Here is a 12,763-nt window from a genome sequence, read left to right on the forward strand (position 1 = left end):
TTCATAAATTGGAGAACCAGGACTGTTTCTATGGAAAGATCTCCCTCCCCTCGGAAAAAGGACCGAAGAACTGTATACAAAGAACATTTGATAGGTTTGTTTTTGTGGTTTTTTTTTTTTTTTTTTTTTTTTTCCCCATATAAAACAAGTAAATACAAGAATCTGAAAACCTCCTCGAAGGCAGAGCGAGACGTGGAGAACTTGGAAATCATAATAAAAAACCCCCCAAAATAACCCCAAAAATTAAATCCCATAGGAAGTGCTTGCGGGAACGGGAGGGGTTTGGTTGGGCACGATTGTTTGGCCCATGGGGATGCTGAGTAAAATCTGCCCCCCCCAAAAACACCCCACCCCACCCCAAAGGCTTTTTTGAACCCTCCTGGGAAGGATTTTGGGGTTAAAACCGTGCTGGGAGAGGCACAGGGCAGGACCAGGATGGGGCAGAGGGTTGGGGTGAAGAGGGGGCCCCCAAAGGGAAGGGTCTCGCTCGCATCCCCCCTTCAGGCAAAGCTTTTCCTGTAGGAATTGCAGGAGGAGAGGTCAGCAGGGAATGGGATGAGCCCGAGGTGGCTCCTTATTGAGGGAAATCCCGGGAATGTGGTGGGAAAAAAAGGGGGAGGACACAGCCAGAGCCCCTTTAGAGGCGCTCCCGTTCCGCTCTAGAGCCACGAAACCGGGAAATAATAATAACAACAACAACAACAATAACAATAATAATAATAATAAAGGGAAAAAAAAAAAAAACAAAACAGAACAACCCCAAGGATCTAAAATGGCAGGTACGAGAGCAGAGAAGTAGGAACAGGTCTCCAGTGTGCACCAAGGGGAGCCGAGCGGGGCGCGGATCCTCCGGCAGGCTCCTGGAAGAGCATCATCCCTTCGGGAGGTTTCCACCCCCCTGCAGTCACACATGCATTGGATTTTTTTTTTTTTAATTTTTTTTTTTTTTTTCCTTCCCAGGAGAGGAGTCTTTTTTTTTTTTTTTTTTTTTTTTTTTTTTTTTCCTTTTGTGGTTTGTTGGGTTTTTTTGTTGGGTTTTTTTTGTTTGTTTGTTTTTCCGGGGCGGGTTTTTTGGAATATAAAAGTCCATATTAAAATCTTTGATACCTAATTTGCTGTCGAGGTCGGTGCTGGCTGAGGGTGTCCGTGCTGGCCCCCAGCCTCCTCCTGCTTGATCCCACATGGGGGAAAACGGGGCATAAAGGGTCGCTTTATTTTTATTTTCTTTTCAACCTCCTCAGAATCAAAGTCCCGTCACAATTTGGCTTCTCGTTCCTCCGAGAGCAGAGTGGCACTAGAAAAATGCACTTTACACACATCCTCTGCCAGGATTTGTTTGGTTTTTTTGTGTTTTTTTTTTTTTTTTCTATTTTTTGTCGATTAAAAAAAAAAAAAAAAAACAACAAAGAGAAAAAAAAAAAAAAAAAAAAAAGGAAAAAAAAAAAGGTCAACAAAACCTTTCATTTCCAAAGCTGGGAGACTCAAATGCCACCTGATTGCATCTCTGGAGAGGCGTAAAAAAAAAAAAATGAAGTGGAGGAGAATGGCCACGATGCCGCTGCGCCGTCACTGATCCAAGGTCACCACCTCCACCGCCTGCCCGTCCATGGTGACCGCAGTGTCCGCTATCCTCGTGGTCACCGGCGCCATCGCCACCTGCACGGGGCCGTTGCCTTGGGCCAGGCTGGTCACCACGGTCTGGTACATGCTCACGGGGATCTGCACGAGCCCTGCGGGGACACAAGGGACAGCGGTGGCATCGGGAGGTGCCCGGGGAGGGGTGGGGGCTGCCTGCTTGGGGCAAGCGCATTTCTCTCTCTCTCAGGATTTCTTATTGAGGTGCACAGAGAGAAATGAAAGAGAAAACAATTTCTGTTTCTGCTCCTTGTTTTTCTCTTGTGGAACGTGTTTGGAGAATTATTTACTAAGAGTGAGCGCTTGGTTGGATCATGGTGGATTGTTTGGGCCTGATGGCCAATCCAACCCACCTGTGTCTGGGCTCTGGAGAGCAGGGTCACAAGTTAAAAGTTAATTAGATATAACAGTTAGAAAAAGTAGCATGTAGTATTAATATCCTCTTTTATATAGCATATTAATGTATTATAACATAATTATAATAAAGCAATCATTCAGCCTTCTGAAATGGAGTTAGACATCAGCATTCTTCCCATTGGGTTCATTGACATCTACAACACCTGCTGGTTCCTTGGGGGGTCAGAGCTCTTGCAGCTGGAGGAGGATCCTCAACTCTGTGAGGACCTGGAGCTGCTGGGGTGAATCCTGGGGAGGCCCCAGGGGTGCTGCAGGGCTGGAGCCCCTCAGTTCCCAGGGAGCCAGGCTGGGAGAGCTGGGGGTGCTCAGCTGGAGGAGGGAAGGATCCAGGGAGAGCCCAAAGGGGCTCCAGGAGAGCTGCAGAGGGGCTGGGGACAAGGCCTGCAGGGACAGGACACAGGGAATGGCTCCCACTGCCAGAGGGCAGGGATGGATGGGATCTTGGGAATTGGGAATTCCTGGCTGGGCTGGAATTGCCAGAGCAGCTGGGGCTGCCCCTGCATCCCTGGAATGCCCAAGGCTGGACGGGGTTTGGAGCAGCCTGGGACAGTGGGAGGTGTCCCTGCCATGGTCTGGGTTGGAACTGGATGATCCTCAAAGTTCCTTCCCACCCAAACCATGCCATGATTCTATCCATGAAAGCCAGCAGTCAGGAAGGACAGTGGCCCCACCCTGCTGTGTCCAGGCTGGATGAATGATCCGTGCCTTGGTGGCCTTGCTGAGCTGGATCTGCCCTCCGTGGAGCCAACAGGATGGGAGCAGGGATGGGATGGGGTTCAGATGGGGCCCATACCCTGGGGCTGTGCGGCTGCTGGGAGGGAATAAGGATGAGGAGGAAAGAAATAACATAATTTCTGGAGGAGGAACCCGACCCAGCCATGTCTTTGGGTGGTACAGCAGGGACCTGCTCAGCCAAAGCCACCAAGCCGAGTTTTCCTGGAGGCAGGGATTGCTCCCACCCACCCCAAAGCCCATCAGGGATCACCCACTCACAAGGAACACGCTCCCCACATGCATTTTCCACTTGATATGCCCAGAATTGGGAACCATGGGGCTGAGCAAGGGATAAATTTGGCTTCTCCCATCCCCTGTAGCTCTGCAGGTCACCCAAACACCTCCCCACCGGTGGCACGTGAGAGGATCCCATTGCTGTGCACCCATGAACCCCATTACAGCCCCTCTCCAACTCAATTCCCTTCCTCCTGCTCCCTCTCCATCCCAGCCAGGTCCTTGTGCCCTCACAGGGGAAGGGCAGAAGGGACCAACAAGCTCTGGCCAAGCCAAACCTGCTCCTGGCACTGGCCCCAGGCTCTCTCTCACACGTGTATGTGACACATAAAACAGAGAAAGGAAAGCAATGCCCCTTTCTCAGCCCTTCCCAAATCATGGATGGGTCCAGCAAAGCAGAAACAGCTTTTCCCAAGATTGGCCCAGCTGCAGGAATGGATCAGATGCCTCCGGGCTGAGGATGGAGCTGGCAAAGGTTTGGGCTGGGAGGAAAACGCCGCAGCGCCAAAGGCGAATCCTGGTGAGCCAGGAAACACCAACCAAGGTGACAACAAAACGAGGCCCCTGAGGGTCACTGCGATGGGAACGGTGGAAAGAGGTGCAAAAAACAGCAAGGAGCACTGGGCAGAGCTGGGCAGGGGAGGGGAATGGCAAATCCTGCAGGCTGGGAGGAGAAACTCCATCGTTCTACTTCGGTGTTATCCCTGTGCCCACCTCCACCTTTGGCTTGGCCAAGGGGGATTTGGATAATTTAGACATTTCAGGAAACACCCACACCTCTGCGGGGGGAAAAAACAGCTTTTTGAGGTCAACAAATCCTTCCAGCAGCAGCAGGGGATGGATGGCCAGCCCTGCCACGACACCAGGCTCCCGAGTGAGGCTTTCCCGAAAAAGCAGCGCAATCCCTTTGGGCCGAGGAGCGGGGAGCAGAGCTCTGCCCCGCCAAGGGCACTGGTTTGATAACGGGGGCGGCTCCGTGTCCTCGGATAACTCTGTGTGCAGACAGGAAAGCTTAGGAGGAGTTAATCGTGCTGACCAGGTGGGTGACCCCAGCACTCCTCCAGCATCCCTCCCCTCGGGGTCCCAAAGCGCTCCGTGGGCTGGGAGGTTTCCTGAGCCCCCAGCCTCAGGGGTCGTGGCCACGTTCCCCGGGCCCAACCGAGGAGTTGGTTCCCTGGTTGGTTTCTCAGCACCGGCTGCCACCAAAGGCACAGAGTCAGGAGGAGGTTCCCAGCTCCCAGGGCGCTGTCAGGTCAGTGGGAATTTCAGGCAAGAGAACAAATGAAAAAACAGAGCTCAGGCTCAGCCCTGATGAAGAAAATCTCCGAGCAGACCCCTCGGGGGAGCACAGCACATCCCAGTTTAAGCAAGAGCTGGAGCTCTGGCCTGGGATGCACCTCAAATCCCCGCTCCAGACCAACAAGCCAACTAAGCCCTTTGGGTTACTTGGCTTGTTAACCCAGAGGAGATCAAACGACACATGGACAACCCAAGGAGCAGAGCCACCACCACCCCCGTGGGCCACGGACCACGCGACGCCCAAGCCGCGATCCCTCCGTGCTGTCCAAAGGTGCCAAAACCGGGCGCTGGCGAGCCCTGAGCACCCAAAGGGGGGTGTGTGGGAAGGGTGAGTTAATTCAGACAGGGCTTGGCCGAGCCTGGCCAGCTCTGGGAGCGCGGGGAAGTCTCCGTGAGAGACGGCGCGGCGCAGATCCCGTTCTGCGTGGGATTAACGCAAATCGCCTCAGCAGATGACGTGGCGGCCCTTCCTGCCAGGGGTGGTGACAAACCAGAGGAGGAGAGGGCTGGAAAGTCTGCTGTGCATTAGAGCAGAGCTGATCGCCCTTGGGAGAGAGACGATTAAACCACTGAGATGCTGTAATCAGGTCTGGGATTGGCCCCGCGCTGCATCTGCTCAGACCTGCACCCTGATTAGCCCTAATCTAGCTGGCATATGTTAATCTAAAGCATGGATTTCAGACCCTTTCAATTGTATTAAAAACAGGAAATCCATTAGACAAAAAAAAAAAAAAAAAAACAAAAACCCAACCAGCCCCAAACCAACTTCTCGAGTCTTTGGAAAATACATTTCTGCAAAGAAAGTGGAGCGGGGCCGGGGAGCGCTGTGAGGAACGGGGCAGGCAGGGAAATGGGATCCCACTGGAACCTGTGGCTGCTCAGAACAGCTCCTGCCTGGCAGGCACAACAGCAGGGGTGATGGATCACACACAGAGCAGCACAAACCGTGGCCACGGGCTCCCAGGAAGATGCAGCCAAGCTGTGCCTTTGCCTCCCCGCCGTGAAGCCACCCAAAAAGCCCCTCCTGTCCTCGGCAGGGGTGAGGAGCCAGCTCCAGGCAGGGGGCACGAGGGAGGCAGCTGGGACAGCACCAGCTCCTGCCACACCCCAGAGAAAGATGTTTTTGGTGGAGGATCAGCTGGATTTGGGATGAAGGAGGGTCGGTGATGCCATGGGAGGAATGGGCAGGACACGAGGGTGGCCAAGGGAGGAGAAGACCCATGGCCTTCAGGGGATGAAGAATGAAATGTTTGCCCTCGGTGGGCAGCACAACAAAGGAGCACTGGGCATGCTTTGGTCTGTCTTTCCACATGTAAATACATCAAGACTGATGCAGGTTAAGTAGGGAATAAGAATCTTTTCAGATTGTCTTTCCCCCAGTAAGACACGAGCTTGAAGTGCAGCATGGAAACCTGCACCTAGGAGGTGGCAAAAATCCCAGACGACCGCTAAATATAAGGTTGGTGAAGCTCTGGAGCAAAGTCTCCATCACTGGAGGTGTTTTAGAGGAAGTAAGACTGAGGCTGGCTCAGGAAAGGGGCTGGGCCTACAGAATCCTGGAGCAAAAACCATTTCTATCCTCACCAACTGCACTTTTGGACACCACCTGGAGTGTTACTGCCAACACCGCTCAGCAAAAACATTAAAATGTCCCACAATTGATCTTTATTAGATGTTTCCTTTGACTGGGAACTTGGGTTGCGAAGATTTCAAAAAAATATCCTCTTGACCACCTCCCTTCTGGGGAACTGACTTGAGAGGCCTTCAAGAGGTGGAGGAGTGGGCACGAGGGTGTATTTTCAGGGAGATAAACCAGTTTCTAACGAGGTCCAGCCACGGCAGCTGAAACAAGAGCTCTCAAAGTCACGGGTTACCCTGACAAATCCTGAAGTGCCAAACGTGTCCCCTAAGGCACGAGGTGCTGCCATGACACCATGGAAGGGATTTCACCCGAAGCCAGCCTCAGAAATAAAGCGTTTCAGGAATCCCACCACACTCAGTAGTGACAGAGGAGCAGAAGACATCTCTCGACACGGACACTTGGTTTAAGATGAACTGAAAGCTCAGCCCTCCATCTTTTACCACCTCAACTGCAAGAGAATCCATGATTAACTGGCATCTTTCAGGACGATAATTGGAAGAATTTTTCCCGTCAGAAATGGCTCAGTGCCCCATCTCTGCAAGTGTCCAAGGCCAGGTTGGATGGGGCTTGGGGCAACCTGGGATAGTGGGAGATGTGGCTGGAACAGGATGATCTTTGGTCCCTTCCAACCCAAGCTGGTCTGGATTCTGTGGTATTGACAAACCACAAAACCCCGATGCAATGATTTAAGCTCTGAGATCTTTCCAGGCTCACAAGTCACAGCTCTTCCCTACAGAACCTCTGTGCCAGCCAGGTCAAAACATGAAGGTTTCTCCACCAAATTATCTGCAAAAAGCTGCGGTCCTCATTCAAGATCCTCCATCATCTGTCTTTTCAGGAGCTGCTTTGGTCAAAACCCCAACAAAGAACAATTTAATGAGGCACCTGAAGCTTTGATATCAAAGTTGAATCAGTTAAGTTTCATCATAGCCCTGACTTTTCCTTAGAACGGAAGATAAATGCAGGAGATGAGATCCAACATTCCCATTGACAGCTGCACGGGATGCAGCCCTGGAGTCACTGCCTCCTTTCCTGCATCCACCACTCCTCCATGGTCACATCTCATCTCTCAGGCTGTCCCTGGGGGTCACCTGCCTGCTTAACATTGTCAGTGACTCGTTCTTCCCTGAGCTTTTCAAGGAATGCCTGGGGGTGGCACTCAGGGCTCTGGGCTGAGGGGACAAAGTGGGGATCGGGCACAGCTGGGACTCGATGACCTTGGAGGTCTTCTCCAACCTAACTGAGCCAGTGAGGGATTCTTTGGTTCCTCTGGATGTGCTGCAGGGAGTTTTCCTTCTCTGCTCACTCAGGGCAGCAGGAGTTGCTGTCTCAGTGGCCCATAAAGCCACCGGTTGATCCGGGACCTCCCGCCCGACACCATCAGAACGGGAATGGTCAGGAAGGGACACCACATTTGCACAGCTCAATCTTCCTCCCACCCACTCAGCTTCAGCAGAATGTTGGTATTTTGCAACAAGGTGTCGTTTTAAATAAAATCCAAACACCCAAACTTGAGGTTTATCTCCAAATCTCGGTCGGGGGCCAACCTTCCTTCCCTAGCTGGGAGCGCGAGCATCTTTGGGACATTCCTGGTTTCTTCCACCCTATGAGGAGGAAAGGTCCATGGCCTAGACAAGACCTGAAACATCTTTGGCTTAATCTCCCTTATTTCTTCCAGATCTTTTGTGGGGGCTTTGAGTTTTTGGGGTTTGTTTTGGATGTTTAGGGAGTTTCTAGACTTCTTTTAAGGCTGCAGCACTTTGAGACAAAAACCACAGGGCTGGAACTCCCGATTTACAGGAATTATCTCCTCTGCAACCTCAGCACTTCCATGGAAAGAGGAAAATCCCAGTGAGCCAAGCTGATGCCCAGACTCTTCCCTGGCACAGCAAAGACCCATAGTCTGCAGCAGGGGTGACAAACGTGTCCTTCACCGGTGACACCAGTGCCATGGACCTCTGCCTTTGCAGTGAGGACAGTCCCAGAAAGAAAAAAAAAAAAACTTGCAATGATGTTTAACATGGAAAACAATCTGAAATCCCAGGTTTTCCTTTTTTTTTTTTTTTGATGGAAAAACTCCCAAGAAAAGGGTGCTTGGGAAAAGCAGAACAGCAGTTTGGTGTCCTGGGGGTGGATTAGCCCCACAACTTTTTCTTTGTTTTACCTGAGGCCATCTGTCCCCTCCTCTCCCCTTCATGGGGCGAATTTAGAGCTGGAGAACAGGCCCTGGGCATCACCTGAGGCAGAATTAAGCTGTCCCTGCTTAAGCTCAGTCCTCACCTAGACCTGCCCCTCTAGTGCTGGGTCTCCAGGGCGTGGCACCTCAAACTGGAGTCGATTTGCCACTTAGGAGAGGTGACAAACACAGGGAATGTGTCTGCCTGTGGGAAGGAAGGTTTTTCCTGGGCTCCAGGCCTGGAAGCTTAGAGAATAACCTGTCTAAGCCTCCGTGATGAGCTGGCTTTGGCGTGGACACACCTGAGAAGATTAGGAGTCTATCGTGGTCAATCATCTCTACACGAAACACAGATAAAAATAGAGAAAGCCCAAACCCCAAAGGGCTGCTCCAGCTGGGCTTTGCTGTCCCCATGATCTGCTGGGTGTTGACACAACATATAGAGCAGGGGTGATCTGTGCCAAGCTTCTCAGGAAGCAGGGAGAGGAAACACCTCAGAATAAATCAGAGCCTGCTCCTCTTCTCGGGAATCAGGTGTTAAACCCATGAATGAGATTCTGAACAATCACCTCAAAGGGATCCCCGGTAGATTTTTCCATAAATACTTTGCTGACTGCCCTGTTATGCCTTTAACATCCCCAGGGGCTCTCCCAGAGGAAGAGATGGATTCTTATCCTGCTTTTTTAAACAGCTTTTAGTGTCCTGTATTTTCCACACGTTTTTATTAATGGCTACTGTGTGAAGCATGGCAGGGCTAAAATTTTGTCACCTAAAATGACAAAACCATTTTATTACCTGAGTGATATCACCACATCCCAAAGGCATTTCAACTCCAAATGGTGTCCAGGCACAAAAACCAGACAGACACAGCCCCTTTAACCCCGAGAAAAACCAAGAGGGACCTAAAGGTCCAAGTGCAAAACCAGCTAAATCCCAGCATTCCAAACTACCACCACAAAAATCCATTCACCTGATGAACCCTCTGTCATGTTCCACTTGCAACATGAATAGTCTGCTGCTAGGATGCCTGACAATGAAATGCAAGTGTAAAAGGAGAAATACTACAGCTGGAGAGAGGGATTTAGTGGGGTGATTAATGTATTCATAGGAAATGCATCCTTTGGTTTACTGGGTGAGTGCAAAAATTCAGTGCCCACATAGGAGTAGCACCCCAATATTAGGCAGAGCAATTAAAATATTTCCAATTCCATGCAGAACATTGAGTGTGTAAGTGGGAGGTAAAGTGGGAGGTAAGAACAAAGCACTGCCAGATATTTTACCCACATTTAGATGTTTAATTGGCCCAGAGAGGCCCAATGAGGAAAGTCTGCACCGAAGCAGTGAAATCCATCACAGAGAAGCTCAGGCCACCTCCAACAAAGCTCTCCACAATTCCCGCCGTGAGAGACAAATGAGGAGCAGAAATGGCTGCCAGAGTGGAATTTCTACGTATCCCAGGAGCACGAGGCTGGGAAGTTCACGAAATCCAGGCACTCCTTGGGGCCTGGGAGGAGCTGCAGGTGATTTTAAGGCTCTGAGGGCCTGGCTGGTTTCAGCGGGGCCGGTGCCGACGGATCACATGCGAGCACGGCCGTGGGCACATCCTACGGAGCGCTGAGCACACGGAGACATAAAGCAGCCATTGTGCTGGCAGAAAGGCAATCTGTAACCAGATAGGCCCTGGCTCCATCTAAAAGCCATTTTCCCAGCATTTCTGCTGATTTGCTCCCCAGGAGCCTTCCCTGCCACAACAGGGTGCACATTCATGGCCAACCGGCGGGTCCAACGCCACGGGTTCTCCCCCCGTGCCCCATCAGTGCCTCTGTGCCAGGGAATTCCGTGCTCTTAACCCAACAGAGGTGGCATGAGCCCCCCAGCAGAGCCTTTGGAGCAGGAGAATTCCTTGGGAAGGCATTTAAAGCCTTACCTAGATACGGAAAGCTGCAGCTGTGGTGATCTGCTGGAGCCTCACCTCGCACTAGGTCCTGCCCAGCTACCAGGAGGTAAGTTTGGCTTTTTTCCTCAGGGGAAAAGGGGCTGGAAATGCACCTGAAGGCTCCTTTTTTTCCCTTCTCCTCAAAGCACAGCTTCCAAATCCAGCTAGAAAAGCATCCCTGCTCCAAACCAGCACATCCCCTCCTGCAGCAGTGCATCCACAGCCTGTCCTTTATAGGACAAGGGACACGTTTAGCACAGTTTCCCCCCCAGGTAGGACCTGGCCCATCCTCAACGAGGTAAGCAATAAATCACAGCGAAAACACGGCTCAGATGTGGAACTTTTCATGTAAGGAGCAAGTTTTTACAGTCCACATTCCTCCTTTTTTTGTACACCACCGTCTCTCGCAGGTGAGATGGGTTCCCACCTTGCTCTCCTGAGAGTATTTATCCTTGGAATGCTGCTGCCTCTGGCAGATTCCTCCCTTTTAAACTCTGCACATCTGGTGCTAAAAAAAAAAATTCTGGGCTCTGGCCTGGCAACCAAAGGCACAGAACTTTTGTCACAGAACCAGGCCTGGGGGTTTGGAAGTGTCCTTTGCACACCAAGAGAAAGCAACGATGGGTGCAGGGAGAGGGATGAGTTTGTTTTCCCAAAAAGGAGATTTCCAGCTGTTTTGTCCCTGTGGGACTCACCCTGGATGTGCAAAGTGGAGATTTGTGGCACGTGGACCCGCACAGACAGAATTTGTCAGGAGAATCAAGCAGTGCAAGAGCCTGTCCTGTCCCTTCCCAGGCAGACAGAACAGGTTGGAAAATGAGAGAGCTGTGATGGTGGTGGCTGGAGAATTAATTCTGGTTTTTATTTGCTGGGATGATTCAAGCCCAAATTCCCACTGCTCTGGCTCGGATGGGAGGCCCACAGGTGAGGAAGCACATCTCCAACAGCAGCAAACACACAGAAACCCTAAAACCCGGCCGAGTCCAAGTCTTAATTTTCTGCTGGACTTCAAACCTCTTAATACGTAATTCCTATTTGGAAGTGAAACTCAAAGGGGTTTTTTTGAGAGAACACACCAGGAACCTCTGAGAAGGCCATCATAGCTCATCCATGGGTCAGAGCAATGGAAATAACAGGGATCAAACTCACTGCTGGCTCTGATCGAACAGAAACCCCCCTGGCTGCTGATCCCTGCGACTTCAAAGGAGCTGAACACCCCCTATTTATGCCAGCAATAAAATCCCACTTCCATTAGCTCCATGTCCACCACTTAAACGCAGCAGTCCCAATTTCCACACCAATTAGAGCTCCCCTAATGCTTGGGAGTACAAAAGCTTTGGGGTTTTTGGGTTTTTTTCCCCCCGATGGGAAGAGGTGGAAGGGAAGAGATCAGGCGGCTCAGGGGAATAGCAGAGAGCCTTTCACTGCGAGGGCTCGGGCTCAAATCTGTCCTAGGCCAGAGGAACAGATGGTCCCTCCCGAGGGCTGGGCTGTGGCTTACATGAAATAAGGGATTGTCTCAGGCCACTGGTGGACAATTTATTGCAGCCACAAACATCCTGCTGGTGGTTTCTGCTCGAGAAACCCAGGGATTCCATGGCTACGAAGCAACTGCTGCCTACCTGATCCCAGGCACCTCATTCCTGCAGGGAACTGAGGGGAATTGCTGCCTGTGAGGTGCAGGAACCTGGCTCTCAGGCTAAAACCATCTGCTTTAGCTGTCATCGGCTCCTTGGACTTGTCAGCACCAGAACACTCTCAACGACCTTCCCCTGGGAGGTTTGGGAGGTTAAAATCACAGGGAAAATGGAGATGGGGAAGTTCAGGGAGCTGTGGTAACAAGGGGGCAAACCCACAGGGAAAGGAAGTTTGCTACAGCCTGTAAGCTGGGGATGGGAATCATAAACCCATGATTAATTTCAAACCAATTCCAAGCTCCCTCAGCCTGTATCTTCTCCAGGGCAGAACTGAACTTCCCATGGGCAGATGGCAAAAAGTCCAGTGAGTATCCCAGGAGCAGAAGAGGGTCCACATGAGCCATCAGGAAGTGTTACCCAAAGAGAGGAATTTGTAGAACTGTGAGGGAATACATTATGCCAAAAGATATGGAGGGTGGGAGGCAGAAGCCAAATTCAGGCTTAAAAATGCCACTCATGGTTTTGGAAAATATTCAGAGGAAACCACTTGAGGAGAAATGGTTTTTTAAAAATTCTTGGAACCTGTTCTGCAGCTCCACGAGGGCTCCCAGGAGGAATCCTGGAAGCGAGGGCTCCTGACCTGGCTTTTCAGGGATGCCTCCAGAGACATCCAGTGGGGATGGGCTTGTGCAGCCTCTGCCAGCCTCCTGCCCCTGGTGTGAGGAGCAGGGAAAATAGGGCGATTCCCCGGAATCTTCCTGCACAGCTGTTTAGGCGCTGCGGATTACTGCTGTCACATGAGCTGCTTTACAGCAAAGCCAAGCTGTCTCCATGAGCTGAGAAGGTCACTGGGAGACAGGGCCCTGCAGGGACAGACACATCGCCCTCCTCTGCCACTGCCACTGCCTTCCCAGAGGGACACCAGGCTGTGGGAAAAGCGTTCCCCATGGTCAGAGGGCAAGGGAAGGTGGTTTTGCCTCCTCCCCTCTGCTCAGCTGGACCCCGCATCACAA

General features: G+C 51.4%; 1 protein-coding gene across 3 annotated transcripts in view; it reads right to left on the reverse strand.

Moving 5' to 3' along the window:
• Nucleotides 1-965: 965 nt before the first annotated feature.
• NRF1 (nuclear respiratory factor 1) overlaps nt 966-12,763 on the reverse strand; it is a 66,375-nt gene continuing 54,577 nt past the window's right edge. For all 3 annotated transcript variants that reach the window (XM_053942244.1, XM_053942242.1, XM_053942243.1), the window contains one exon: nt 966-1,730. In XM_053942244.1, the coding sequence (XP_053798219.1) occupies nt 1,567-1,730 (164 nt within the window). In that variant the 3' untranslated portion in view covers nt 966-1,566. The remainder of the gene's footprint in view (nt 1,731-12,763) is intronic.

This window comes from Vidua chalybeata, chromosome 5, assembly GCF_026979565.1.
Source record: "Vidua chalybeata isolate OUT-0048 chromosome 5, bVidCha1 merged haplotype, whole genome shotgun sequence".
Taxonomy (NCBI): Eukaryota; Metazoa; Chordata; class Aves; order Passeriformes; family Viduidae; genus Vidua; species Vidua chalybeata.